Here is a 23,814-nt window from a genome sequence, read left to right on the forward strand (position 1 = left end):
CAACTCGGCGCGTGGGGGAACATGATGTCCCTACTTAGGTTTTTCGACGTGCCGAATCCGAATTCGTTGTCCGTTTTCCCAAATTCTGTCGTTTTGGTAGAGTTTTACTAAATGGCCTCTATATGTGGTTAGGTGCATCGGTGGGAAGTGACTCCATTCTCGCTAGCTCGAGCGGCTATTGGGCAACAAAATATCTGTGAGTGCACCCCTTCTTAATTGCATGTTTTTATAAAATATTAGGTTTGCAGGCATTTCATATTTCATGATTTGAGTATGTTTTCCATTATGTTTTACGGAATGCTATATTTATGCTTTACAGAGAATTTACAATTTATTTAAATTGCTTTTACGAAATATTTATGATTTATCGAATTATGTTTTACAAAACGTTATGAAGTATTGGATTTATGAATATGGTTTATCATGGTTATGATGAGGCTTTGGGCTTTGAGCTTCGGATTGATATGAGATTTTTGTGGTATGTTTTCGGTGCTTATCTATTGATTTATTATGAAATCCCGTTCTTGGATTTCACTGTTATAATCTACGTATTTGTATTATTGAGATTTTATATTATTTCTCGAGAATTTACTTTAATTTGTTTGAATTTAGATTTTAACTAAACTAGTTACAAAGTTTGAAGTTTGAAAATCAATTGTTTAAAATCCGTAGACCTTTGGAGGTCACAATTTATATTTTCGAATAGATCTTGAAACCATGAACATATAGGCAAAAGCCGTTTGCTAGTCCGAATTATAATGGTATAGTTACGAACATTTGAAGTTGTTTTACTAAACTATAGATTTTAAATCAATTAAACTTCCACAAGGAAGAAGCCTAATCAGAGTTAAGCAAAAATAATAGGACCAATCAGCTTGAAGGAGAAGGACCAATCAAATAAAAGGGGGGAAGGTTTCTGAAAAAAAGAAAGGAAGTAAAAACGGGCTGCTGCTAACCTGTTTTGGGGGCGAATTGGACCCGTTAACCCACAAACTTGACCCGCTTGTATCTCCTTCATCCGAGCTCCGTTTTGTGTGATCTTGGTGTCCATGGAAAGCTCTTGACGAGCCATACATCTATAGTGTTAGATTTTGATTTTATTTTCCATCTTTGCAATTTGAAGCCACAAAACCCACGAGTTTTCCAGCGGTTTTATCATTTTTCCGGTGATTCTGGCAACCCTTTCCTTCAAGTGAGGTATGAAACTTCATGTACTCTTCATAATCTTCAAGTTGGTATGCTTAGTTTGTGCTTTTGTATTAATTTTAGAGTTGGGTGTTTAGAACCCTGGAAATCCGGTTTTCTTCGGTGAATTTGGACGGTTTCCAATTCGAATTTATCGTAGGCCTAGTTGTGAAAAGTTTTCCTTTGTTGAGCTCTAGCTACCACGTAAATTTGAGCTCATTTAGTTAATGTTGAAAATTCAGGTTTTCTAAACCCTCCACCATGGCTACCATCACGTGTGGCGGTGCGTGGGACCATCCACGAGTGTTGTCTAAGTACCAAATACCTTCTAGTAACCCTATGAACCTATGTTTAACTCGGTTTCCTGAAATTCAATTGTTTTGTGTAGTGATCTAATTGGACCACCACTTATTTATGTGATTGACGACAATCCGATCGTTGGATCGTCGTACAATTTTGTGAGCACCCTAGTTATCAGTTGTTGGACCTTTGAGAACTTACGGATCAGAAATCTGATGTGTGGATCTTCCGGATTGAATAACCTTAGATTGTTGACCTTAATGGATCTACCTTATCGACGGTTGACGTTCTAGTCAACAAGCTTTACTCTAGAGTGTCGTTTGTCTCTAGTTTGTTGTTGAGGCTTGATGGAGCTTAGTTGGCTCATCATGATGACGTGTTTTTCCCAGTTGACGTATGTCTCGTTATATGTATTTGTGGCACCATATTGAATTCGCGAAATGATATGTGATCGCATTGTTTGATTAACGTAATTAAATGCTAAGACTATACATCTTAGATTCATTAATTGATTAATTGACAGGATTGTGGAATGACGCTGGATATGAGTGTTGTTATTATGATTATTTTAGTTGATCAATGTTTCTAGAGAATAATATGTACTTTGTTAATTCTTTAATATGTTACACGCTATGAAATGTGATTTTATGTGGGAAACGTGATGATTTATGTGATGGATGAAGTGGAAATGTTAATCGTCATGTGGGATTGTTATGTTGGATATCATTGTTATTGTTATGATTAGACTTGTTGATAAATATGGCTAGAGAATATGATTGTGCTTCATTATTTGTTCTTTGAAATATTGCATGATATGCATTGTGGTATTTTTGTTGGGAGATAACGACTTATGTGATGAATGTTCGAGTGTAGTGAAGTAATGAACTACGAATGGCTTGATCCCTATTTAGGGTACGTAGGCAGTCTAACGAGGATGTTAGATGCAGCCATAAAATGTACGAAAAATGCTATGAAATTTGAATCTTGATCTATACTTCGTACATATCCCGGAGGCAGGGTATGTTAGATATATGGGTATTTGGTGACGTGACGTGTCGATCCTGGACATATGTCGGGATCGGAGCGTGACAGTTATCATACAGCACATACACACAACCGGGTATGTAGATGTCTATGGCCATATGATACAATTGATGAGATTTATGGCATACCCCCAGCTTTACTAGCCCAAGGCTGGTGTCGGTGTGATATGTTATATGTATATGTTTCTTCTTTGGCATAACCCAAAGTCGTACAGCTTCATCTTCGGGTGATGGACCCTATGTTTCTTCTCTGGTGCAACCTAGAGTCATACAACTTTACCTTCGGGTGATGGACCCACTACATATACATATATATGTGATATCATATTCTCTGGTGTAACCCGGAGTTGTACAACTTCACCTTCGAGTAATAGACCATGGTTTCTTCACTGGCGTAACCCAGTGTCGTACAGCTTCACCTTTGATGATGGTTATGCCTTCGGGCCACTATGATACCCCTAGTAAGTACAACATTGATGAGATTTATGGATTTACCTTCGGGTGGTGTTATCACATTTATTGAGCATTGTTTTACACAAACATGTTTTACGAATGTTTTCTTGGCATGTTAGAGTTTTCAAGAAACTTACTATGTAGTACTATATATGTGTTTTCAAAACAGGGGGTTAGTATGTTAAAAAAAGGAAACGGTTTTCTTATTAGTATTATTATTATAAACTTTGGTCCACTCACCCTTTTGTACTGCGCCCCCTTAGGAGTTAGAATCAAGGCACACAATCCCCGCGGCAGGGCACTTCCATTTAGGTATCTTCGTGTCCCCTCTGTGTAGGACCCATTCTTCGGTTTGTACATTTTCATAATAAATCTTTCATATTATTCTTGATTAGTTGTATGCTTTGACCATGATTATGCATTAGTATATTTCTTTCTAATCACACATTTTAATTTGCATGCATGTACAAATGGCTTCGTCACCCTTGGGTGTCGGCTAGCATGTGCCTAGCCTGTTATTTGGGGATATCAGGATTGGGGAGTATCATGAAGTTTTTTTTTTTAAAGGGTGGTGCTATCTACATAACTTTTGTTTACCTCTCATGCACCTTTCTCAATTTCTAACTGTCAAATTCAAATGAATTGAAGACGATCAACAAAACTAACAAGGAGTGTGTGGGAGGTAAAATTGGATGTGTGGATAGTACTACGCTTTCTAAAATGTAATGTTATCAACATAGATGGAGCCACCCTAGGCTTACAGGGGCGGATGCCCCCACTCACACTGGTTCTTAAACAAAAAAGAGTACATGTAGTATCAACTTTCAAGCTAAAACCTCACTTACTAACCACTCTATTGAAATAGAATATTCACTTACATTTTGCCAACGACATCCCACCAATTATTTTATGCCATACACAATAGAAAAGAAGCATAATGGACCTGATTGTAGGCATTGACTACAATACTTATACATGTATTTAATACAATAACCATTTGACGATCAATATAATTCATGTAATTAAATGTATTTAATAGAATCACTATCTGACTGTTGAGGTGGGTGATTTGTATTAAATTTATGTAAGTATTGTAATTTTATTGTAATTTGGAGTTTTTCGTTCTAATTGATTTATGTTATCATTTTTATTTACTTGCTCTATTTATTGTGTTTCTTCTTCTTGTTTGTGCATATTATTTACTGGATTTTAAAATGATTTTGATTTATCAATGTTGGTTGTTTTTGATAAAGAACAGGGATTTCCACAAACATAAAACATTATGACTTAACATATAAGTGGTTCGTTTGTATACTGGGTTGAACTTTTAATTTTACTTTGTTGTTTTAGGATGTCCTCATTCAAAAAAAATATCTAACTTCGTCCCTGGTTATCAAGGGTTCTTATGCAAAAATTTCAAAAATAATAGTACGAAAATTGAGAATTACTAGTAAACTCGTGCAGTCGTTTCATATTACTCAGTTGCAATAACAGTTGATTCTGTGAGCTTTTTTATTCAAAGTGGTGTTATAAGTGTTTCGATTTATGAAATGGATTTTTGAGTGGCTTAATTGTGAGTAGCATACTAATTATTCCTCTTCTAATTTTCAGTCCACAATTATTGTGGAATTTTGATGGTAGTACTTTTGGGAGTCTTCGTCTTGTTACACGTGGAATAGTGGTCATTTTGAATAATTTTGTTGGAAAACGATTTGAACGTAATTACTTAAAAAGATTGTTGTTTCATATTGTGATAAATTCATAGATCAATATGTACGAATTTTTGTTCGAAGATTAATACTCTAATTAAATCAAAATTTTGAACCAAATTTTCAATTTAATATTATGAGTAGCTGTGTACAAATTTAAATAAGGTGAACGTGAGTAGCTCCCATCATAAGCATTGATGGAGCTAGAAACTCATGTCAGGACAGGCATTTAAGCTAAACAAAAGAAATTAGAAAAAAATATAGTAGTGTAATTTAAATAAGATAGTTCTTGGTAGAATGCTAGTTTTTTATTTTATTTATTTTTTAGTACATCGATATTTTTGCACTAAGGGGAAGAGGAGTTCAGGTAAGGCCATCTCCAACCGATGGCGGCTGGCCAGATGGCTCATTTTAGCCCTCTGGCCTTCTAAGATTCTCCAAAATATTAATATTATAATGAACAGTACATGGTTATATTTGCCTCCGTCTCCAACCAAGGGCTAAAGGGCCATATGGCTCGTTTTAGCCCTATCACAAAAAACTGTCTCCAACCGAGGGTCAAAGGGTCATAGGGCCAAACATAATTTATTATTTAAATTTAAAAATTACAACGATAACTGGCCCAAAAAACCAAAAAAATTAGAACTTAAATTTAACGAATGGTTTATGTATTTATAGGAAAAAAAAAAGAATTTTTAAGAATTTAAAAAAAAAAATTGGCCCAAAAAAACCAAAAATAAAAAAATAAATTTTTTTTGAATACAACAGCTAGCTGACTAGCCATTGTATTCAATTTTTTTTAAGCAATCCTGTCGGTTATATTTAATTTTGAATATAAATATATTCTTGTCGGTTGAATATAAATATATTCCTGTCGGTTATAACCGACAGGAATGCTCTATTTTCTAGCCAGCCCTCTTACCCTCTTCGATTCCGTGGGGCATTCTCAGATTCCACAGCTCTTTGGCCTAGCCCTCGGTTAGAGATGGTTTTCGGGTTATTTTTGGCCCTCTGGACCCTTCGGTTGGAGATGGCCTAAACCACACAATATGCAGCCTAATTTGGTATCGAATTCTCTATTCACGAGATTTGAACCTAATGCCTCTCATTTCAAGGTAAGCCACAAATTGTGCAGCCTAATTTGGTATCGAATTCTCTATTATTCGAATCTAAGGCCTCTCACTTCACTTGAAATACTACCAGATCGCAGTATTGAATAGCTGATAGAATGCTAGTTAGCAAGTCTCTAATCTCCAAACTCTTCTCCACCAATACACTACGTACTCATTGTTGTAAAAATCATGGACAATAAATACACGACTGTAATTCCAGGCTGGTGCCTGGCCAATCATCACCTCTGTGGCTCCGCCACCACTCATAAGTAATTTTATTTATTTTTGGATTCAAAGCATCTCATAAGTAACTGATAGAAGTAGAACTGTTGAATTATTAAAATAGTGTGCTTTTTATTGTTTTTAAATTAAAGAAGCATGATTAGCTCTAACCATAAATAATTGATAAAAGTTGGTAAATTTAATCTTATATTTAGAATCACATAAACAAAAACCTAAGGAGACAAATAATAAAAAAAAAATAATAATGGAAAATATTTGAAAACTTTGAATGGTAATGATAAAGGCAAAATAAAAGGTAAAGTGAATAGTATCAGGATTGACTTTTTAATGTAAAAATATGATTTTTCGTTAAAATAAATAGTACCGGAAACTTTTCATTAAATTTTCCTAAAAAAAACCACCAAATTGTGGATGAAATTGTAAAAATTTCAAGTTAGGAAGAAACTAAAGAATTTCTCATAAAAAAATAGGCTTCCTAAAATGAGCAAAAAAAAAAAAAAAAAAAACAGAGATAAGTTAGTAGGATCCTCTATCTCTCCTATTGCCCCAAATATATATAGTTTTGCCCTGAAGTCTAAACCCCTTTGTACAATGAACTAGACCAAGTCCCCTCCACTCCTAACAACAACAGCTTCTGATATATCTATCTATCTGATTCCGAAGTCCTATAAAATTAGGGTTTCTCTCTCCCTCCGGGTTTCTCTCTCCCTCCAGCTCTCTCTCTCTCCCTCTCTATCTCTCTCTGGGTATCTCTTTCTCTCTCTGCCGAGATCCGGTACTGTCTGCTGATGCAATAGGTATATACTTTCTTCTTTTGGGTTAGTTCCCTGTTTGGTTTCTGAGGAAATGGGTTATTCTTTTGTAATTTATTTTATTCCTCAACTATTTCTTTCAACTGATTCACTGTATGTCTCTCTGTTCGGTTGCTGTTCATGAAGACCTGGAAAAAGATATTAAGTTTTTAATTTTTACGGATGATATGTTTGGTTGCTGTTTAATTAGAGTTCACATTGGCTGAGCAAAGTTGTTGTTTCAAGGGTCGTTTTGACTGCTTTCCGGGTCCCAATTTTTGTCGAATATTTCAGAGATTGAAAAGCTAAGAATTTTAAACTGAAAGTGTCAGTTTTGGACAACAGAGGATTTGATTCAGTTTACGTTGTTGGTGATTCAGAATTGTTTTGCTTCACCTGGGTTGTGGGAATCACTAGTTTATGTTTAACAAAGCATGATAGAATAGGACATTTTCGAGTTCTAAGGTTAATGGGTCTGTGTCTGTTGCGACACCCTTTTAAGGCGTCGATAGCATTAGCATATGCCGAAGTTTTTGAAATTCCTATGTTGTGTGCCACAGTTGCGAAGCTGTTAATCGCTCTAAAGGACCTAACTTTTGTCCGTAATTAGTAACTGCGGTAACAGAGGAATCTGTTGTGGCCATGTCCGACGCTAAAAGACAATTGCTTGAATGTCGTTTTGGTATTCTGATGGGGAATGAGATTTTTAGACAATTGCATATGAGACATTTCACATTATGTGGCTGTGAACATTTTATTGGGGAAGAATATAGCTTCCGATAGGTAGAAAATATTCATATCATTCGATTGTATGGCAACGTAGCGTTGAGTAGTCATCGGAGGTACATACATAATTAATTCTGATCCAGTGCTAAGTTGTATTAGAAAATTGATAATGGGCCTTTAGGATGACTAGTATATTAGTTTTTATATTGATTGGTCATTGATTTTTTCCTTGAATTGCAATTTATAACTTTTTTTTCTGTCCGAAAGAGATGAACTATTATTGCCTGATATGTCATCTCAACATTACTTGTAGAGCTGATATTGATTCTAACAGGAGGATGAGAAATTAATCATGGAATATGTAATTTGCTAATATTCGATTTTCTTTTTGTAGACGACAAAGTTTATGCCAATCATGGAAACTGAGAATGGTAATGTTAAGCAAGCTGAAGATGCTAAACTACTTGCCAATGAAGCATATAAAGGTAATAATCTGTGTTTCTACAATCCGTCATACCTTTTTTTTTTTTTTTTCTTTTAATTTAATTTCACAGGTATGGCAATGAAATAAATTATGCTTTTAATTTCTTTGATTTTATGTACATGTATTTATAAATCAAAATTTAAATAATCAAAATAGATTTGATACGAGTGAGATTTACTTTCGGTGTTGCGGAAAGTTAATCCTAACAAGTGATGGACATTATACATATATCTCACTCTAGTGCTCTGAATTGAATGAATTCAGGTGAGACATTGACTTTATCTATTTGTTTCCTCACAATTGGCAAGAATGCCTCACATAGAGATTAACTTTGAACAGTATTCTATTGATTTGTTTGTACTTGTAGTGCATTTATTTTGGGGTATGATCCGTGTGCTCATATTTTCTCTATGATATCAGCTCATAAATTTTCTCAAGCTATTGATCTGTATACACAAGCGATTGAACTAAACAGTGAGAATGCTGTATACTGGGCCAATCGTTCAATTGCCCACCTTAAACTGGAGGAATATGGTAGCGCCATACAAGATGCTTCCAAGGCTATTGAAGTTGATCCCAAATATTCAAAGGCATGTTTTATCTTATCCCCTAGGTTTTGTGCATTTAGACATGTGTGATTGTGTTCTGATGGTTTTCTTTTGTTGCAGGGATACTACAGACGAGGTGCAGCTTATCTTGCTATGGGGAAATTTAAAGAAGCTTTAAAGGATTTTCAGCAGGTGCTTTCTTCAGCACTTTTCTAAAATTGTGACAAAATAATTTTTAATACCTACTATCATAAAAAATAATTTTCAATACCTACTATCATATTAAACTGCAAGAAGTTGAAGCCGCTTTTATTTCCAGCAACCCTTATGATATCAGTACATTTAAAATATCTATATTTGTAGGAGGGTTTTAAACAATATACTCATCATGTGAAAATGGTTATCTGCCTGGTTGGTTGTTTTTTAGTATATACATCTAATAGTGTTTTTGTTAAAGATAAATCTTAAGTTTCTGGAGAGTCAAAGCTGCACATTCAGAAGGTCGTAATTCTTCTTCATTTAATCACTATAAAGTTGCATTTTAAATGTCTCCAAGAGTTTTAGAACAATCTTTGTCCTTATTCATTGTGGCTCACATCTCTTATATGCACATTTACTGGAGCAATGCTAAGCTGTAGCTGGTTATGGTTTGTGCAATTGGAACCTTTACTGAAACATGGTACATCCCCCACTTCTGAGCATGGAGCGATTGGGGTAGACAATCAATTTTCATAAGTTCTATAATCAGAATTTTGAATGTGATAAGACAAGCTTAGGTCTAGTTTGAGAAAAGAAAAATCAAATTGTGCAAAGACTTTTGTATAATGTCGTTGTCTTTCCTTTCATAAATTGATACACAAGAGATGGAGGATGCTTTTGAAAACGTTTGCCAAATTTTCTTTTGGTAGCAATTGTCTTAGATGCTGCATTGTTTGAATTTTTTCCTTGATCTAAAATAGGTCAAAAGAATCTGTCCAAATGATCCTGATGCTACCAAGAAATTGAAGGAATGTGAGAAAGCAGTGATGAAGCTTAAATTTGCTGAAGCAATATCTGTACCGGAGGCTGAAAGGCGTCCTGTAGCTGATTCTATTAATTATCGTTCTATAGGTATTAGTGTTGTTGGTTTTATGCTGCTTCATTTCTTGTTATGTTTGTCCAGGTTTTTCCACTTTCTTCTGCTTATCTTATATAGATTTTATTTTTCATTTTTCGTTTCAAATTTTTGTAGAATTTCATCATCATATGTTTCAAGCAATGGATTTTGTTCATTGTTTAAAAATTTGTTAAGAGTTGCTTGTCCATGCTTCTGAATGTTGATAAGCGTTCAAGGCATTATATGAAACTTATTCTTTGAAACGTACTCAAGTGCATGCTATTGCAAAAAAGTGAATGCGATAGCAGCCCTATGTATCCCCTGTTTTGTTCTATTCTTTTTAGTGAAATTGGTTTCTTATTAAAGAAAAATATAGCAGCTTGATTTGACTACTTAAAGATCTTCTCTTTTAGGTTTGAAGTTTTGTTAACTGCAAGATTTGCTCTTGCCAATAATGGTGTCTGTTTTATTTTCTTGGAAATGTATGATGGCGCCTGATTTTTATTTCATGATTCTGTGAATACCTGATTCATTTTCATTTCTTTGTGATATCCTGAACTTTTTTACTGATCCCTCTTTGTATCAGTTCTACCTGAGCCATTATATAGTGCACTATTACCATAGTTCTGAATTTTTTTTGTCTGAACTCCCAAGGGATATTTAAGAATTTCAAATCTCTAATTTTCACGAATATGTGTAATTAATGAAAGGTGGTTTTAGATTTCTCATTTATTGATTCTGGATTAAGCAGGTTTAGAGCTCTTATAGCAGCTTCCATGTTTGATAAGTTTGAGTGTGTTTCTAAGATTCGGTAGTGTTGGTTGCATTGGTAGTGGGCATTATTAGGGTAGATACGGGAGCTGCAGAAGTGAGCATGTTGGCCATGCTGTGTACCAAAACTATAGTCATGGCTGTAGGGACGGAACTGGTGGTATTTGGGTAGTATTTGTACTGGTGATTTTGTCAGTGCTATGGTTCAGAGGGTCCAATATTACCTAGAATTCCCTCTTTTTTTACTTTTCATTTTTTTTATTGAACAATTGATCATTTGCACATTCAAATTTCATTAATTGGGGCGTTTAGTAGGCATATTTTGGATGAATGATTTTTTGTTGAGTTGACTCTGATATGGAAGGATCCCTCATGTCGGTTTCCCTCGTCTCTTATGTTGGTTACACTTCATGGTTTATTTGGGACGACATGGTTATCCCAAATTGTTTTTTACAGATGGATGAACTGTACACACAAAGTTAATGCCCTATAATTTACGCATTAGCTGCATCTGTTTCTGTTGGCATCAGGGGTAGGATCTTTTTTCTTGTCCTGTTTGCTCGTTAGTGAGGAATCAGTTCCTGAAACATGTATTCCTCAGTTTAGTTAGTACCGATAAGCTTGATCAGCATTAAGTAACTGATTAGCATTTCATTTCAAAATTCTATTAATGTGCACTATACTAAATGGTGTCTGTTAACAGCATTAATTATAGTATTCTTATCATTATAGGAATGGCCCCCAGTACGTCACCAGACTACTACATAGCAGCACTTGGACTAGGAGTTGTGGCAGCATTGGTTATGTTCAGAGCAGAAGTGACTACAGTTCTGACTGCAGTTGTGGCCACAATAGTGGTGGTGATCATGGTGGCCCTGGGGGCCCGTTGGTGGCGTGGCTTCCATGGAAGTCGAGTAAATAACCTAGGTTTGAGTTCACAGTCAATGAAGCATAAGAAAACAGTCGAAGTCACTCTCATAACTTCTAATAGTTGGAAAGTTCTGTTAGGTTCTAGGAGATGTACTGCAAAGTAATATATTCATTCACTGCTAATGCATTCTTGATCCTACCATTTAGATAGTAGACTTTCTCGAGAATGGATTTTCAGCCAAACGCATGGTCTTAATGGAGTTAAAATGAGCTGAACATGGATGATATGTACTCTAGCTAACCCAAGTGGGTAGATCTAGACCTTGTATTATTTTTGCCCAGGTCAACTTTCTTAGAGTGGTTGAACTTTGTTTGCTTGTTCTAAAGTCTATGTTGCTCTGGATCTGAAGTTGGTCACAGAAAATTGGAACAGAAAAACCGAGTTTGCAATACTAAGAAAATAATCAAACCAGGAAGCTTAAAGTATTCATCTTAATGTGAATAAGAATTCTCATGAGCGGATATGTGTTTCTTCTGTTTGTGTTTATTTGTTTGTCTGCATTATCTAGCTTCATTTGGTTAGCAACTTTGATTTTCTGAACTCAGTTCAAATGTGGCATATTTTTTGGTACAGCTGCACGTGTCGTAAAAGTTTATCACTTACTGCAATGCAATTGAGTTGCTAATTTGTTTTGTATATATTGATGACTGATTGAGCATCCATCCTTTTGACATGTACATTCGTGTAGAAAATAGTATGTTCCGTATTATTAACATTTGATGCCTTGGTGAAGGTCATGCATGTACCCATGTAAAAGTAGTGCCCTTGAATTTTATAGATTATATAAGTGGAGGCACTCTCTTATGGCCAAAACCTCACTCTTAACTAATGATATAATGAGGTCTTATTTACGTCTATATAGGGTAAAGCTTATTTACGTCCTTTAGCACTCGAGCTAATGAAACTGATATCTGTTTCAACTTCAGATGTGGAGCCACAATATGCCGGTGCAAGGATAGAAGGGGATGTTGTTACTTTGGATTTTGTGAAGAAAATGATGGAGGATTTCAAGAATCAGAAGAATTTACACCAACGGTATGTGTGGGAATTACAATACTCACTGTCATGGACCTTGGCAGCAAAATGTTTTTAGACACTCTTTTCACTTCATCTGGTATCGATATTGCAGATATGCGTTCCAAATTGTCTTACAGACGAAAGAAATGTTGCAAGCCATGCCTTCTCTGGTTGATATAAATATTGCTAAGGGCAATCATTTTACCGTTTGTGGTGACGTACATGGGCAGGTAATACATTTCTTCCATATCCATAAGATACTGGATCAAGTGCTTGATTTGACTTTGAACAACATCAACATCGTAGAAGGTTAATTCATAGAGAAATAAAGGGATTTGACCGGTAAATGTCAAATACTAGGTGAAACAATAGATATTTCAATTTCATATTGTCTTATGGTATTGCTGAAGTCAACCTAGTCCGACTAATGTATTATAGCTTCTAGTTTTGGTAGTTTTGGTGGTTGTCTACATGATATGTATCTATTTATGTTCTAGGCACTCTCTCATTTGTTTGTTTGTGTGCCTGCAGTTCTATGATCTTCTAAATATTTTTGAGCTTAACGGGCTTCCTTCAGATGAGAATCCATATCTATTCAATGGAGACTTTGTGGACAGGGGATCTTTTTCTTTGGAGGTGATCCTAACATTGTTTGCTTTTAAGTGCATGTCTCCATCAGGTGAATCCTTTTGTTTTCTTGATCGGTTTATAATTTTTTGTTAAGTCTAGGTATATTTTTTTAGGCCTTCCATATCTTTTGCGAAGTCATGTTGAAGTCACTTTTCAATTACTTCGTTGTGGGATATTACCCCGTTGCTCCTTTCAACGTCAATATTAACTCCGATATTCATTTAACACTCATTTCCTTTGCTCAGTAATCTGACCATGTTCTACTCTTTTCAATTTAAAAGAAATCATGTTCTGAATTGATAACACTCATTTCCGTTTATTTATTTTTTTTAATTTTCAGCAATATATCTCGCAAGAGGAAATCATGAGAGCAAGAGCATGAATAGGATTTATGGTTTTGAGGGCGAGGTCCAGTCCAAATTAAGCGACAAGTTTGTGGAGCTGTTTGCTGAAGTTTTTTGTTGTCTACCACTGGCTCATGTAATAAATGGGAAGGTTTTTGTAGTCCATGGGGGTCTTTTCAGCGTTGATGGAGTGAAACTCAGCGACATTAGAGCAATTAATCGGTTTTGTGAGCCTCCTGAGGAAGGTAATTTATTACATCCCCTCCCTTTATTCTGCTTTTCGATTACGTCTGTTATTGCCCTTAACCAGGTGGATTTAAAGTTTGAAAATATGTCATCACAAACCTTCTGTAAATTAATTAGTAGGCCGATTTTATATTTGTTTTTTCTGGGTTTCATCAGGGTTAATGTGTGAATTGCTGTGGAGTGATCCACAGCCTGCACCTGGAAGAGGACCAAGCAAGCGAGGTGTAGGTCTTTCTTTTGGTGGTGATGTGACAAAAAGATTTTTGCAGGAAAACAATTTAGGTAAATTACTAGTGTTGACAAGTTATTTTACTGAAGTTAGTAGTGATACTTATCAAAAGATGTACTGGAGGATTTACATGGCTGTTAATATACAGATTTAGTTGTGCGATCTCATGAAGTAAAGGACGAGGGTTATGAGATTGAGCATGATGGGAAACTTATCACTGTCTTTTCTGCTCCAAATTACTGTGATCAGGTAACTGAATGATGGCTACTCGGCTACTCTTCGATCATTACTAAATCTTCTAAAATTGTTGTGCATGAACTTTATTGAAGCTTGTTTTTTGCACACATGATAATTTTGTTTTATGGTTCCGGCGTTGCAGATGGGTAACAAGGGTGCCTTTATCCGTTTCGAAGCACCAGATTTGAAGCCGAACATTGTTACTTTCTCAGCAGTGGTCAGTGTTTCCTGTCAATTTAACTGCTCCATATTTTTTTAACATGCGCGCGCACACACTGTACACTAATGACGTGTCTCGTTGCACTAAAAAAACTTCCTTGTATAATATCGCAGCCACATCCTGACGTCAAGCCAATGGCATATGCGAACAACTTCCTCCGAATGTTTCAGTAATTTATTTGTCCGAGTGCAAGTGCCAACACAGTTGAATACGACTTTGCTTCAGAAGCCTATTGGAGGAGGGGTTGGTGCATGTTGACAACTGCAGTATCTTGTCGCGATTACTTCCCGTAAAGATGGTTCTTTTCATTTTATGTATCTTTCTTGTTCTTGTTCTTGTTCTTCTCCCGACTAGAACGAGAATATTTCAGGCATTTTCTTTGAAGTCGTTTGTGTTCTTATGCTTGCTCCTGGAAGCCAGGTTTAGAGACGAAAGTCATAACCCTATGGAGAATGACTGCCAGCTAAAGCTCATGGCGTTTGCTTCGTGTTTATTTTTATGAATTTTGATGGGTTTCTATTTTTTTTTCGCCGGTATTCTGGATCTTGAAAATACCGGTGTAAATATGTCATCAAATTTGTTCTTTTTGTTTTTGAATTTGTTGCAACCATATAACTTGTAAATATTTGAATTTATACCTGATTTTGACATGGAAAATATCTCAAGTGCCTGCAATAAAGTTGTCATCCCACAGCCTAGACTGGAGAGAGCAATAGAATCGTCCGAGGGGAAATACGCGTTTTCCGTTTCATTGTCTTTTCTCTCTCGTCATGTGACTCTTTTGCGTTCAGGTATAAATGAGAATGTACTATACTAGTAATTACTTGTTATTCTTGTCAAGAAAACGGAATAATCGGATTAATTTTATTGTTCCCTTGACTTTCCAATGTGTACGGTTACATCAACTCAAAATCAATCGGCAATGTTTTCTATATGATTGAAACTATTATACACGGATCAGGTAATGGGAGAGCATGCGTAGCGTGTTAACTTATTCGGATGCCATGCTAGAATGTTGATATCGAACGCAAAGCCAATTGATAAGAGCTAGAGACAATATTTTGAGTGATGAGTTATATCGTAACTTAATTGTAACACATTACGAGAGATCCAAATTGAAAAGGTTATGACGGCCACTACGTGTAATTCTTGAACAACATAAATTAAAGAAGAGTACAAAAATCAAGGGTTTCTCAATGGTATGCTATTGACGTATTGCAGAATTATCGTCAAGTTAAACTACAATATCACTATATAAGCCGATTTTAGCTTAGTTTATTAAGAACACTCACCTTTCCACCTAAAATGCCGAGTTCGAATTTCCCACCCAATATTGTTGTATCAAAGAAATAAAGAGCTTCAAAATCTTGGGCCCAATATCAGGCCCAAACAAATTCATTTTTCAGGTTACCCAATTTTAAGGTTGGGCTCGGGTTAGGGCAGTGAAACCCACCCAAAATCAAGCCCTGGTAAGAAAAGAAATAGAAAAATCAGTACTTTGTGTTTTGTCTTAGCTTCCATCGTCGTTTCGACATTGGAGGACTTGAATTGCTTGCGTTCGTCGCCCCAGCTCTCCGGCGTCGTTTTGGCTCGATTTGCATTTCAGGTTTGTTTATTTCCTCCTCACCATTTGCCCCCCATAAAGTCTCTTCCTTCTTTCTGTTAATCCGCCTAACCCTTCCCTTCCCAGCTCCCTGTTTGGTTTCCGAGAAAATTTAATTCTCCAACTTTCTCATGAAATTTTATTTCTCAAATACACCACCACCGTCTTCGGCTCACTTCAATTTCTGAGAAAAATGAAACTAAAACCAGCTGATAACATAACTGACACAGAATCTAGTTTTTTTTTTTTCCTTTTATTTTCTCGGAAGCCAAACGGGGGGTTTTGATTTTGGTTGTGATTATGATTGAGGATTAACTGTGTTTGGATTAAATAATAAGCTATGGTTTGCAGAGTTTATAGCGTTATGGATATGAACTTTTGAAATGTAGAGTGGATTTCTGTGGCAATTAAGCCTTGAATTGGATTAGTTAATTTAATTGGGGGTCTTAATTAGGGTTTTGGGTGCTGTATCTTAGTTGCTATACCTTTCGGATGGTAATTGAATTGTGAAGATAAATGAAGAAGGTAAGTGGAGCTTCAAGTCTTAGTGTATTAGCTGAGAGAAATTGATCTTACCAGGTTGCACCATTGCTCGGTTCTTCGAAAAGTACAAGAGGAATTGAAATGCATTGTGGTGCGTGATGATGTTCATCTGAGCAAATTTAGGGTGCATGATGATGATTTTCCATTACGTCTCGCATTTTTGGTTTTTGGATAGGGAGAGGAAAAGGAAAGGAGGATTCTTGAAAGTGTTTATTCAAACGAAAAGCGTTTGAATGATGTCCTTGCTCTTTCATATAACATGTAGATGAGTGAATGTTTATGGGTAAAAGTTATTCATTTGTCATGAATTAAGAATGACAGTTCATGGGAAGAATTGTGATTGAAAAAGAGGACATCTTCCAAAGAGCGTGCTTAGACTTTCTCGAATGAAAACAAGCTGCGGTATGAGAGTTTCATTATGTTTTGACCTTTAAATTCTAGCACTTGACATATTGGAAATTGCAAAGATTAAGACCGTAAATACAAGTCTCTTAATTTGACCCGAGTAGGTTTAGAATGCACAAAATGCTTTCAATTCTAATGTAAATGAAGCTTTTTGTTTGCTGGTTCTTTCCAACTGCAACAATTTTCATATTTATTCTAACTTGTGCTCCAATTTACCTCATTCCAATATGCTTGCAAAGCTTCCTGGAGCTGAAACTCATTTTTTTGTGTAAATTTGATACAAGTGTGAGGCAAACATAGAGTATAGTCGATTCCTTCTGTAATTTTGTCGTTACTGAGTTTAACGGATTTACTATCTATGATTATGAATTAAGATGCTGCTATGGAGCTAATACACTGGGTGATATTTTCTGTAGTTGGCAGTAATGGAAATGATACTGGCGGACCCTTATGGGACAAATCCCGGACCAATTGATGGTTCAGTGCTTTATGATCAGGACAAGCATGTGTCTTCAGCAGTTTGGGATGGACAGGTGCAGTGAACAATTTAACGAACCATATAAGGCTTTTTACCATTTCCTTCCGTCTTTTTTAATGAGCTATTTTTTCTGATCTGGATGATAATATATATTATTAACTACCTACAGGAACGTGGTGCACTCAGATGTCATGAACACACTTCAAAGCTTGATCAATGGACACTCACGGAGAAACAGGTTGAGTTGGTAGAGAAGGCTGGATTTGGTTATTTAAGATGGATTCCGGCAATCAGTCTAGATAACCCACTCATTTCTGCACTAGTTGAAAGGTGGAGGAGAGAAACAAACACTTTTCACCTTAATGTTGGAGAAATGACGGTAACTCTTAAGGATGTCGCACTATTGCTTGGACTAGCAATTGATGGAGACCCTGTAATTGGTATAACACATACCACCTGCAACTCAGTTTGTGACAGGTATCTCGGAAAAGTACCAGAATCTAGTTATACTAGCGGTGGAATGGTGAAGCTAAGCTGGTTGAAAGAGTTCTTTTCCCATTGTCCCAAAGATGCACCACTCGAAGTGATTGAATGTCATACCCGTGCATACCTCTTATATCTTGTTGGAAGTACAATATTTTCCACAACTACTGGGAATAAAGTCCCTGTCATGTACCTTCCACTGTTCGAGAATTTTGACAATTGTGGGAGATATGCCTGGGGGGCAGCAGCATTGTCATTCTTGTACAGGGCACTGGGAAATGCCTCTCTGAGATCTCAAAGTACAATTAGTGGTTGTTTAACGCTACTACAGGTTATCTACGTGTCTTTTTATTTCTTTTGTATTTTCTATTTTTTGAGCAGTTCCTTTGGCTCTTATTTGCAGTTGCTTCTTGTTGACATCTTTCTTTTTCTTTTTATATTTCATATCATATTTTTGCAGTGCTGGAGTTACTTTCACCTAAATATTGGACGACCAAAGCTCAATACTGGTTCAATGCATGATCGTTTTCCTTTTGTGCTTAGCTGGAAAGGAAAGCAAAGTGGGCCAACAACAAACCGTGATGTAGTGTTTTATCGTAAAGCTCTGGATTCCTTGAAACCATGTGATGTCAGTTTTTCCTTCTTCTTTCCATCGATAACTGAGTCAGTTGATATGCTAGTTTTAATGTATGATATAAAAATAAATTTGACATGGCGTTGGCTTATAGGTGGAGTGGCTTCCATATAGAACTATGGACAGTACAGTGATTCCAGAAGATATCAAGAGCAATCTGAATATAGGGAGGTCAAAAACAATGCTGATATGCTTTGACAAGGCAGAAAGGCATCTCCCAAACCGTTGCCTAAGGCAATACGGCATGTCTCAGTCAATCCCAGAGGATGTACAGCGATGGGAGAGAAAAAGTCGCGGAGTTGACGGTGGGGTTGACTTGTCAGGAAAAATGGAGTCAGAGCTTAATGAATGGCTGGAGCGTCGATATCATATTGTTGAAGGTGATGATGGTGCAGATGAAAGTGATTATATGCTGTGGTACCTGAAAATTACACGTAAATTTATAGGGAGGCCTATATCTCTCTCCTCTGAGTTTCAAATAACGGTAATATTGTATTGAATAAGTAAAATTATAATTTATTGGTTATTGGCAAGTGTAAGGATAAGGAGATGGTGCATTATCTTTAAATGATAACGTTATTAACTTTTGCAGAATGCTGGGTTGAGGGATATTGCACGCATAGCAGATACATTTGTAACAGACGGGTTGGACCAAAAACAAGCTGATTCAATTGAAGAAATCAGAAGTATTGCGCATCAATGTTTGAGGGACCAGATTTGTGGTCCAGACATACCATCACCCACCCCACAAAATGAATTTGGGAAAAGGATAAGAGGAAAGGAGAGGGTAAGAAGAAAAGGTATGGGAAGACGTTTGCGGAAGGATGATCCAGCACAATATATTACTGCTAGTGAGGACGATCAATCCCAGTTTTGTGGTACCAATGTCAGGGTTGAGCAGATACGTTTTCAGGATGTACACAGTGAAGATCATTCGCAGCTATATCCTGTTGACAGTGAGGTCACTGCTTTGCATATGATCAACGGAGATGATGAGGATGAGAATATGCAGCTATGCAGTGCCGACATGGGGTTTGATCATTCAGAGCTAAGCCATGCGGCTACTGTGGAAGGTAATTCTGAGCTAATCCGTGCGGTTGTGAAGTTTGATGATGCGCAGCTTTTTGAAGCAACTGAAAAGATCGACTCACAGCTTCGTGATACCATAAATGAAGTCAAGGACTCACAACTGTCTGATTCAACTAAGGTAGTTGATACACAGATGTGCAATGCAACTAAGGTCATTGACTCACAGCTCCGTGGTGCACATAACGAGGTTGATGACTCAGAGCTTCCTCATGTTACGAGTGAGAGTGATCCACAAGCATCGAAAGTTGAAGCAGAGGTTGTTCCAGAGCCTTCTCTTGAAACTCCTCAGGACATTGCCCAGCAGAGTAAATGTAGTGTCGTAGTATAATATAAAGCCGCCATCATGCAATTTTTCTGAGGTAATCCATTCACACGAGTAAAGACGTGTACTCTGATCTGATAATTCTTCGATCTTATTTGTACTATTTTCTGCTTTCATTTGTTCTATATACCAGATGAATCTGTAATTCCATTTTATTGTTTGACAGGCAGCGCGAGCATAACTATACGAATTGCAAATGTGCAGCTAGATTAGTAGTCTTGGGGAAGTAAGCTGGCAACAAAGATGCTTCGGTTCATGTTAATTATTCTACTGTTTTGTGCTGTAACAATTTTATGTCTGATCTATTTTTATAACGTCATCTTCGTCTTTAGGTTATCGATTATTCACTTTCGTTTCCAAATGTAAAGATTACTGGAAGTTGTGTCTGTTCAGGTACTGGAAATAATGTATAATTTCATGTATATTATGATCCCTCTGAAAATTTTGAAGTTTCGTTTTTTCCCGTTGGGTTTTTGTTGTTTTGTATACAAGCGAGTAGCGATAATGGGGGAGGAAAATCGAACCCGAGATCTTGAGTGATGATTGTTTTTTTACTGACGGAGCTACAAGTCGCTTATCGTAGGATGCTTTTATTTCTTGAAGAAAATGTAAGGGACAAATGGGCCCTTAAATCTGAATAACAGAGGACCATTATTTAGGGTAGTTCATATTTTGAGACACAAACTATTCCTTTCACCATAATTTAGATAATTTACAGAGAGTATTTGGTTGATTGGATTAAAACCCTTTTGTATTTTTTTGGTCGAAAGTCTTGTGTAGTGTCAGGCAACTAGCACAACTCTAAACGCTCCAATTTAGCCCTCGTGTGGGGTCTACGATTCGGTTCAAATGGATAATTCACTGTATTTAAAGTATGTTGAAGAAAGAAACGAATAACTCTGCCCAACTTAAATTAATGAAACTTATCCATTCTAGTTATGCTAAAATGATAGGATTATAAGGGATAGGTTTTATTCATCAAACGGTTATGTTCAAATCTCTTTTCCAATCCCTTCCGAAAAAAGAACCCCAAACGAAACTTTAAAGTTAAGTAAAACTTACTCTACCATATGGTGGTCTATATGAAAACTAAACACTTCCAAAGATTGGGTTTAGGGTTTAGTTTCAGCAACTTTTTTTTTTTTTTTTTTTTTTAACAACACTAGTCGTTAAGATTTGAACTCTAAACCTCTTCGAACAAAATCTCGAACAAAATAAAAAACTGCAAGGTGTGAGATGAAATTGTTATGTGCTCAGCTTTAGGCATTCAGTAGCACAAGTTCAATGTTTTGTGCTACTATGCGACACTGCCCTGGTTTGCACTTTCATGTCATGGTTTTTTGTGAAAACCATTGTTTAAGTTGAAGGCTTTTGTTTATTAAACTCAACCGTTTACACCTGAATTTCATGTTGGGAGAGGACAAGAGTAGCAATTAATTTCCTTTTGTGGGGATGAAATTCCAATGCAAACTATTTTTGGCGTTGAAAACCAAAACCTGAAAACTACTTTCTTTTCAAAATTTGATCTTAAATTTTTATTTCTTGAAAATTGAAATTTAAAATATAAAAAAACTAAAAATTAAAAACGAAATAATTATCAAATTGATCCGTTGCTTAACAATAGGAAAACAAAATTGTGTGTGGGAAAAGTGAAACATGCCCCCTTCAAGGTCCCTCGATCTCTTGACCCTACCTGTGCTTTCAAATTATCAAATTTGGATTTGACTCCTCTCATGAGCAAAGAAGACGTAGCCTCCTAACCCAAATACACGGACCGTTAGATTTTGATTCAACGACTACAATTATTATAATTTTTAGAAGAATTCTCTATTTGTAACCGTTGAATTTTGATCCAACGGCTCATGTGTTTAGGTCAAGAGGCTTCGTCTCCCTGGAGAGGATCCAAATCCATCAAATTCTTACTCATATTACTCAGATGTCATGATTCCCCCTTCCCCCATTGATTTTCACCACTCCTCCTATCACTTCAATCACTTGTCCTACAACTCACCCTCTCCCCCCCCCCCCCCTTCTTTTCTCTCTCTCTCTCGCTCTCTAGCACTCACATGAAGTGAAAACCCCATCTAAAAACCAGACAACAAAATGCTGCAACTCACCAAACCTGCTCCACACCTTGACACAATGTGCCTTCCCTTCTCACTCTCTCTCCCTCCACTTCTTCTCTTCCTTCTCCTCTCTCTCCCTCCTTCAACCAGCGCCGCCACCAACACCATGCTTCCATCTGAATCAGAAACCCTCTTCAAGATCATGGAATCCATGTCCTCTGATCAACCCTGGAGAATTTCTCACCCTGACCCTTGCCAAGCTTCCTCCTCCTGGCCCGGAATCGAGTGCAAAATCGGAAAAGACAATCGCCCCCATGTCTCCCGGCTAGATTTTGGCTCCCCACCAAACCCCTCCTGCAAAAAAACGGCCGCATTCCCTTCCCTAATCTTCTCCCTCCCATTTCTCCAATCTGCTTTCTTCTTCAACTGCTTCACCCACACAAAAACCACCCTCTCTATTTCTCAAAACAGAGCATCCTCCCCTGCCTCCCTCCAGCAGCTCAGCCTCCGGTCCAACCCGGCACTCACCGGCCCAATTCCACCTCAAATTTCCTCCCTCAAGTCCCTTGAAATCCTCACGTTGTCACAAAACCGCCTCTCCGGTCCGATCCCACCGGAGATCTTCACCCTCCAGAGACTAATCCACCTTGATTTGAGCTACAACATGTTCACAGGCACCATCCCTCTTCAGCTGGGCAGTCTTAGAAACCTCCAAGGCCTTGATTTGAGCTACAATTCTCTCACAGGCTCCATCCCAGACACAATTGGTCAACTGGTTTTGCTGCAAAAAGTTGACTTCAGCTCCAATCAACTCACAGGCTCCATCCCCAATGGCGTCGAAAAGCTCGGTTTATTGGTTTTCATGGCTCTAAGCAACAACAGGTTAAGTGGGCAATTTCCGAACGGATTGGAAAAGCTGCAGAGCTTGCAGTATTTCATTTTAGACGGCAATCCAATGCACGTTCCTCTGCCATTGGAGTTTGGTAAATTGGTGAAACTCCAAGAACTCAGGCTGGCTGATTCCGGCTACTCGGGCACTATCCCGGAATCCTTCTCCCAGCTCAAGAATCTAAGCACTCTGTCGCTGCAGAACAACCGATTAACCGGCAAAATCCCGGTCGGGTTTGGGAGCCTCTCGCACATTTACCACATGAATCTGAGCAGGAACATGTTGGGGGGTGTTGTGCCTTTCAATGCAAGTTTCCTCAAGAGGTTGGGGAGGAACTTGGATCTCAGTGGAAACCCAGGTCTCTGTCTGAGTTCCTCAGAAGCTCACGGTTCGAAAGTTGGAGTTAATGTCTGTGGAAGCAGTGATCAGATTGCTTCACCAGCCTTGCCATCGAAGAATTCTCAAGCTCCTCTTCCATCTGGGATCTCCAAAAACCCATTTTTTCTGTTTGCTGTTTTGTGTGTTTGGAGATTGCATCATCAGATGCTTTTAGTGTGATAAAGTATATTTGTGTTTAATTTAGTCTGATTTATTGGTGATTAGCGTAAAATATTTTTAAAAGAAAACTAATGAAAAATGTTTGAAAATTTTGAGTTTTAACGATAAGGACAAAATAAAAGGTAAAGTGAATAGTATCAATATTGACTTTTTAGTGTAAAAATACGATTTTTTGTTAAAGTGAACATTACCGGAAGCTTTTCGTTAAATTGCATTTTCATTACTGTTTACTTTTAACAAAAAATCATATTTTTATCTTTTCTTGATACTATTTATTACATCTTTATTTGTCATTTTTCATTGAAATTAAAAAAAATTTGAACTTTTTGTTAGTTTTTTTTTTTTTTTTCTGGACAAATAGTAAGATATTATATCAAATATCTAAATTACGGAAAAAATAATTTAAACTTGGATGCATAAGGAGCACAT

At 36.8% G+C, this 23,814-nt stretch overlaps 3 protein-coding genes across 6 annotated transcripts; all 3 read left to right on the forward strand.

The window, feature by feature from the left end:
* The first annotated feature begins 6,585 nt into the window (after nucleotides 1-6,585).
* Nucleotides 6,586-14,994, forward strand: LOC137739709 (serine/threonine-protein phosphatase 5). 2 transcript variants are annotated; one of them, XM_068479389.2, is made up of 14 exons: nucleotides 6,586-6,842; nucleotides 7,957-8,047; nucleotides 8,467-8,636; nucleotides 8,715-8,786; nucleotides 9,554-9,704; nucleotides 11,194-11,388; nucleotides 12,319-12,427; nucleotides 12,522-12,639; nucleotides 12,941-13,088; nucleotides 13,380-13,628; nucleotides 13,786-13,911; nucleotides 14,007-14,107; nucleotides 14,238-14,312; nucleotides 14,429-14,994. In XM_068479389.2, the coding sequence occupies exons 2-14, from the start codon at nucleotides 7,969-7,971 to the stop codon at nucleotides 14,486-14,488; spliced, it is 1,653 nt and encodes a 550-aa protein (XP_068335490.2). In that variant the 5' UTR covers nucleotides 6,586-6,842; nucleotides 7,957-7,968; the 3' UTR covers nucleotides 14,489-14,994. The 2 variants fall into 2 exon arrangements, with proteins under 2 accessions (XP_068335490.2, XP_068335491.2); XM_068479390.2 differs by lacking the exon at nucleotides 11,194-11,388.
* Nucleotides 14,995-15,800: 806 nt separating this feature from the next.
* On the forward strand, nucleotides 15,801-20,335 carry LOC137739831 (protein MAIN-LIKE 2). Of its 3 annotated transcripts, none has more exons than XM_068479554.2 (7): nucleotides 15,801-15,921; nucleotides 17,283-17,399; nucleotides 17,514-18,158; nucleotides 18,288-18,455; nucleotides 18,556-18,945; nucleotides 19,054-19,909; nucleotides 20,077-20,335. In XM_068479554.2, the coding sequence occupies exons 2-6, from the start codon at nucleotides 17,292-17,294 to the stop codon at nucleotides 19,876-19,878; spliced, it is 2,136 nt and encodes a 711-aa protein (XP_068335655.2). In that variant the 5' UTR covers nucleotides 15,801-15,921; nucleotides 17,283-17,291; the 3' UTR covers nucleotides 19,879-19,909; nucleotides 20,077-20,335. The 3 variants fall into 3 exon arrangements, with proteins under 3 accessions (XP_068335655.2, XP_068335654.2, XP_088556486.1); XM_068479553.2 differs by having other exon boundaries at nucleotides 15,833-15,921; nucleotides 20,039-20,335; XM_088700360.1 differs by lacking the exon at nucleotides 15,801-15,921 and adding an exon at nucleotides 15,948-16,863 and having other exon boundaries at nucleotides 20,039-20,335.
* Nucleotides 20,336-21,846: 1,511 nt separating this feature from the next.
* Nucleotides 21,847-23,405, forward strand: LOC137741036 (uncharacterized). Its single transcript, XM_068480844.2, has one exon. The coding sequence runs from the start codon at nucleotides 21,976-21,978 to the stop codon at nucleotides 23,383-23,385; it is 1,410 nt and encodes a 469-aa protein (XP_068336945.2). The 5' UTR covers nucleotides 21,847-21,975; the 3' UTR covers nucleotides 23,386-23,405.
* The last annotated feature ends 409 nt before the right edge of the window (nucleotides 23,406-23,814 follow it).

The sequence above is a fragment of the Pyrus communis genome, chromosome 9, assembly GCF_041283825.1.
Source record: "Pyrus communis isolate YQ-2024b chromosome 9, ASM4128382v1, whole genome shotgun sequence".
In the NCBI taxonomy this organism is placed as follows: Eukaryota; Viridiplantae; Streptophyta; class Magnoliopsida; order Rosales; family Rosaceae; genus Pyrus; species Pyrus communis.

What these genes read in the sequence shown, in the direction of transcription:
- LOC137739709 (XM_068479389.2), top strand. Translation starts at nt 7,969, where the DNA reads ATGCCAATCATGGAAACTGAGAATGGTAATGTTAAGCAAGCTGAAGAT. An exon ending in CTTTAAAGGATTTTCAGCAG is followed by an intron (nt 8,787 to 9,553) that starts GTGCTTTCTTCA and finishes GATCTAAAATAG; the next exon opens with GTCAAAAGAATCTGTCCAAA. An exon ending in TTGTGAGCCTCCTGAGGAAG is followed by an intron (nt 13,629 to 13,785) that starts GTAATTTATTAC and finishes GGGTTTCATCAG; the next exon opens with GGTTAATGTGTGAATTGCTG.
- LOC137739831 (XM_068479554.2), top strand. Translation starts at nt 17,292, where the DNA reads ATGGAAATGATACTGGCGGACCCTTATGGGACAAATCCCGGACCAATT. An exon ending in ATTCCTTGAAACCATGTGAT is followed by an intron (nt 18,456 to 18,555) that starts GTCAGTTTTTCC and finishes GTTGGCTTATAG; the next exon opens with GTGGAGTGGCTTCCATATAG. An exon ending in CCTCTGAGTTTCAAATAACG is followed by an intron (nt 18,946 to 19,053) that starts GTAATATTGTAT and finishes TAACTTTTGCAG; the next exon opens with AATGCTGGGTTGAGGGATAT.
- LOC137741036 (XM_068480844.2), top strand. Translation starts at nt 21,976, where the DNA reads ATGCTGCAACTCACCAAACCTGCTCCACACCTTGACACAATGTGCCTT.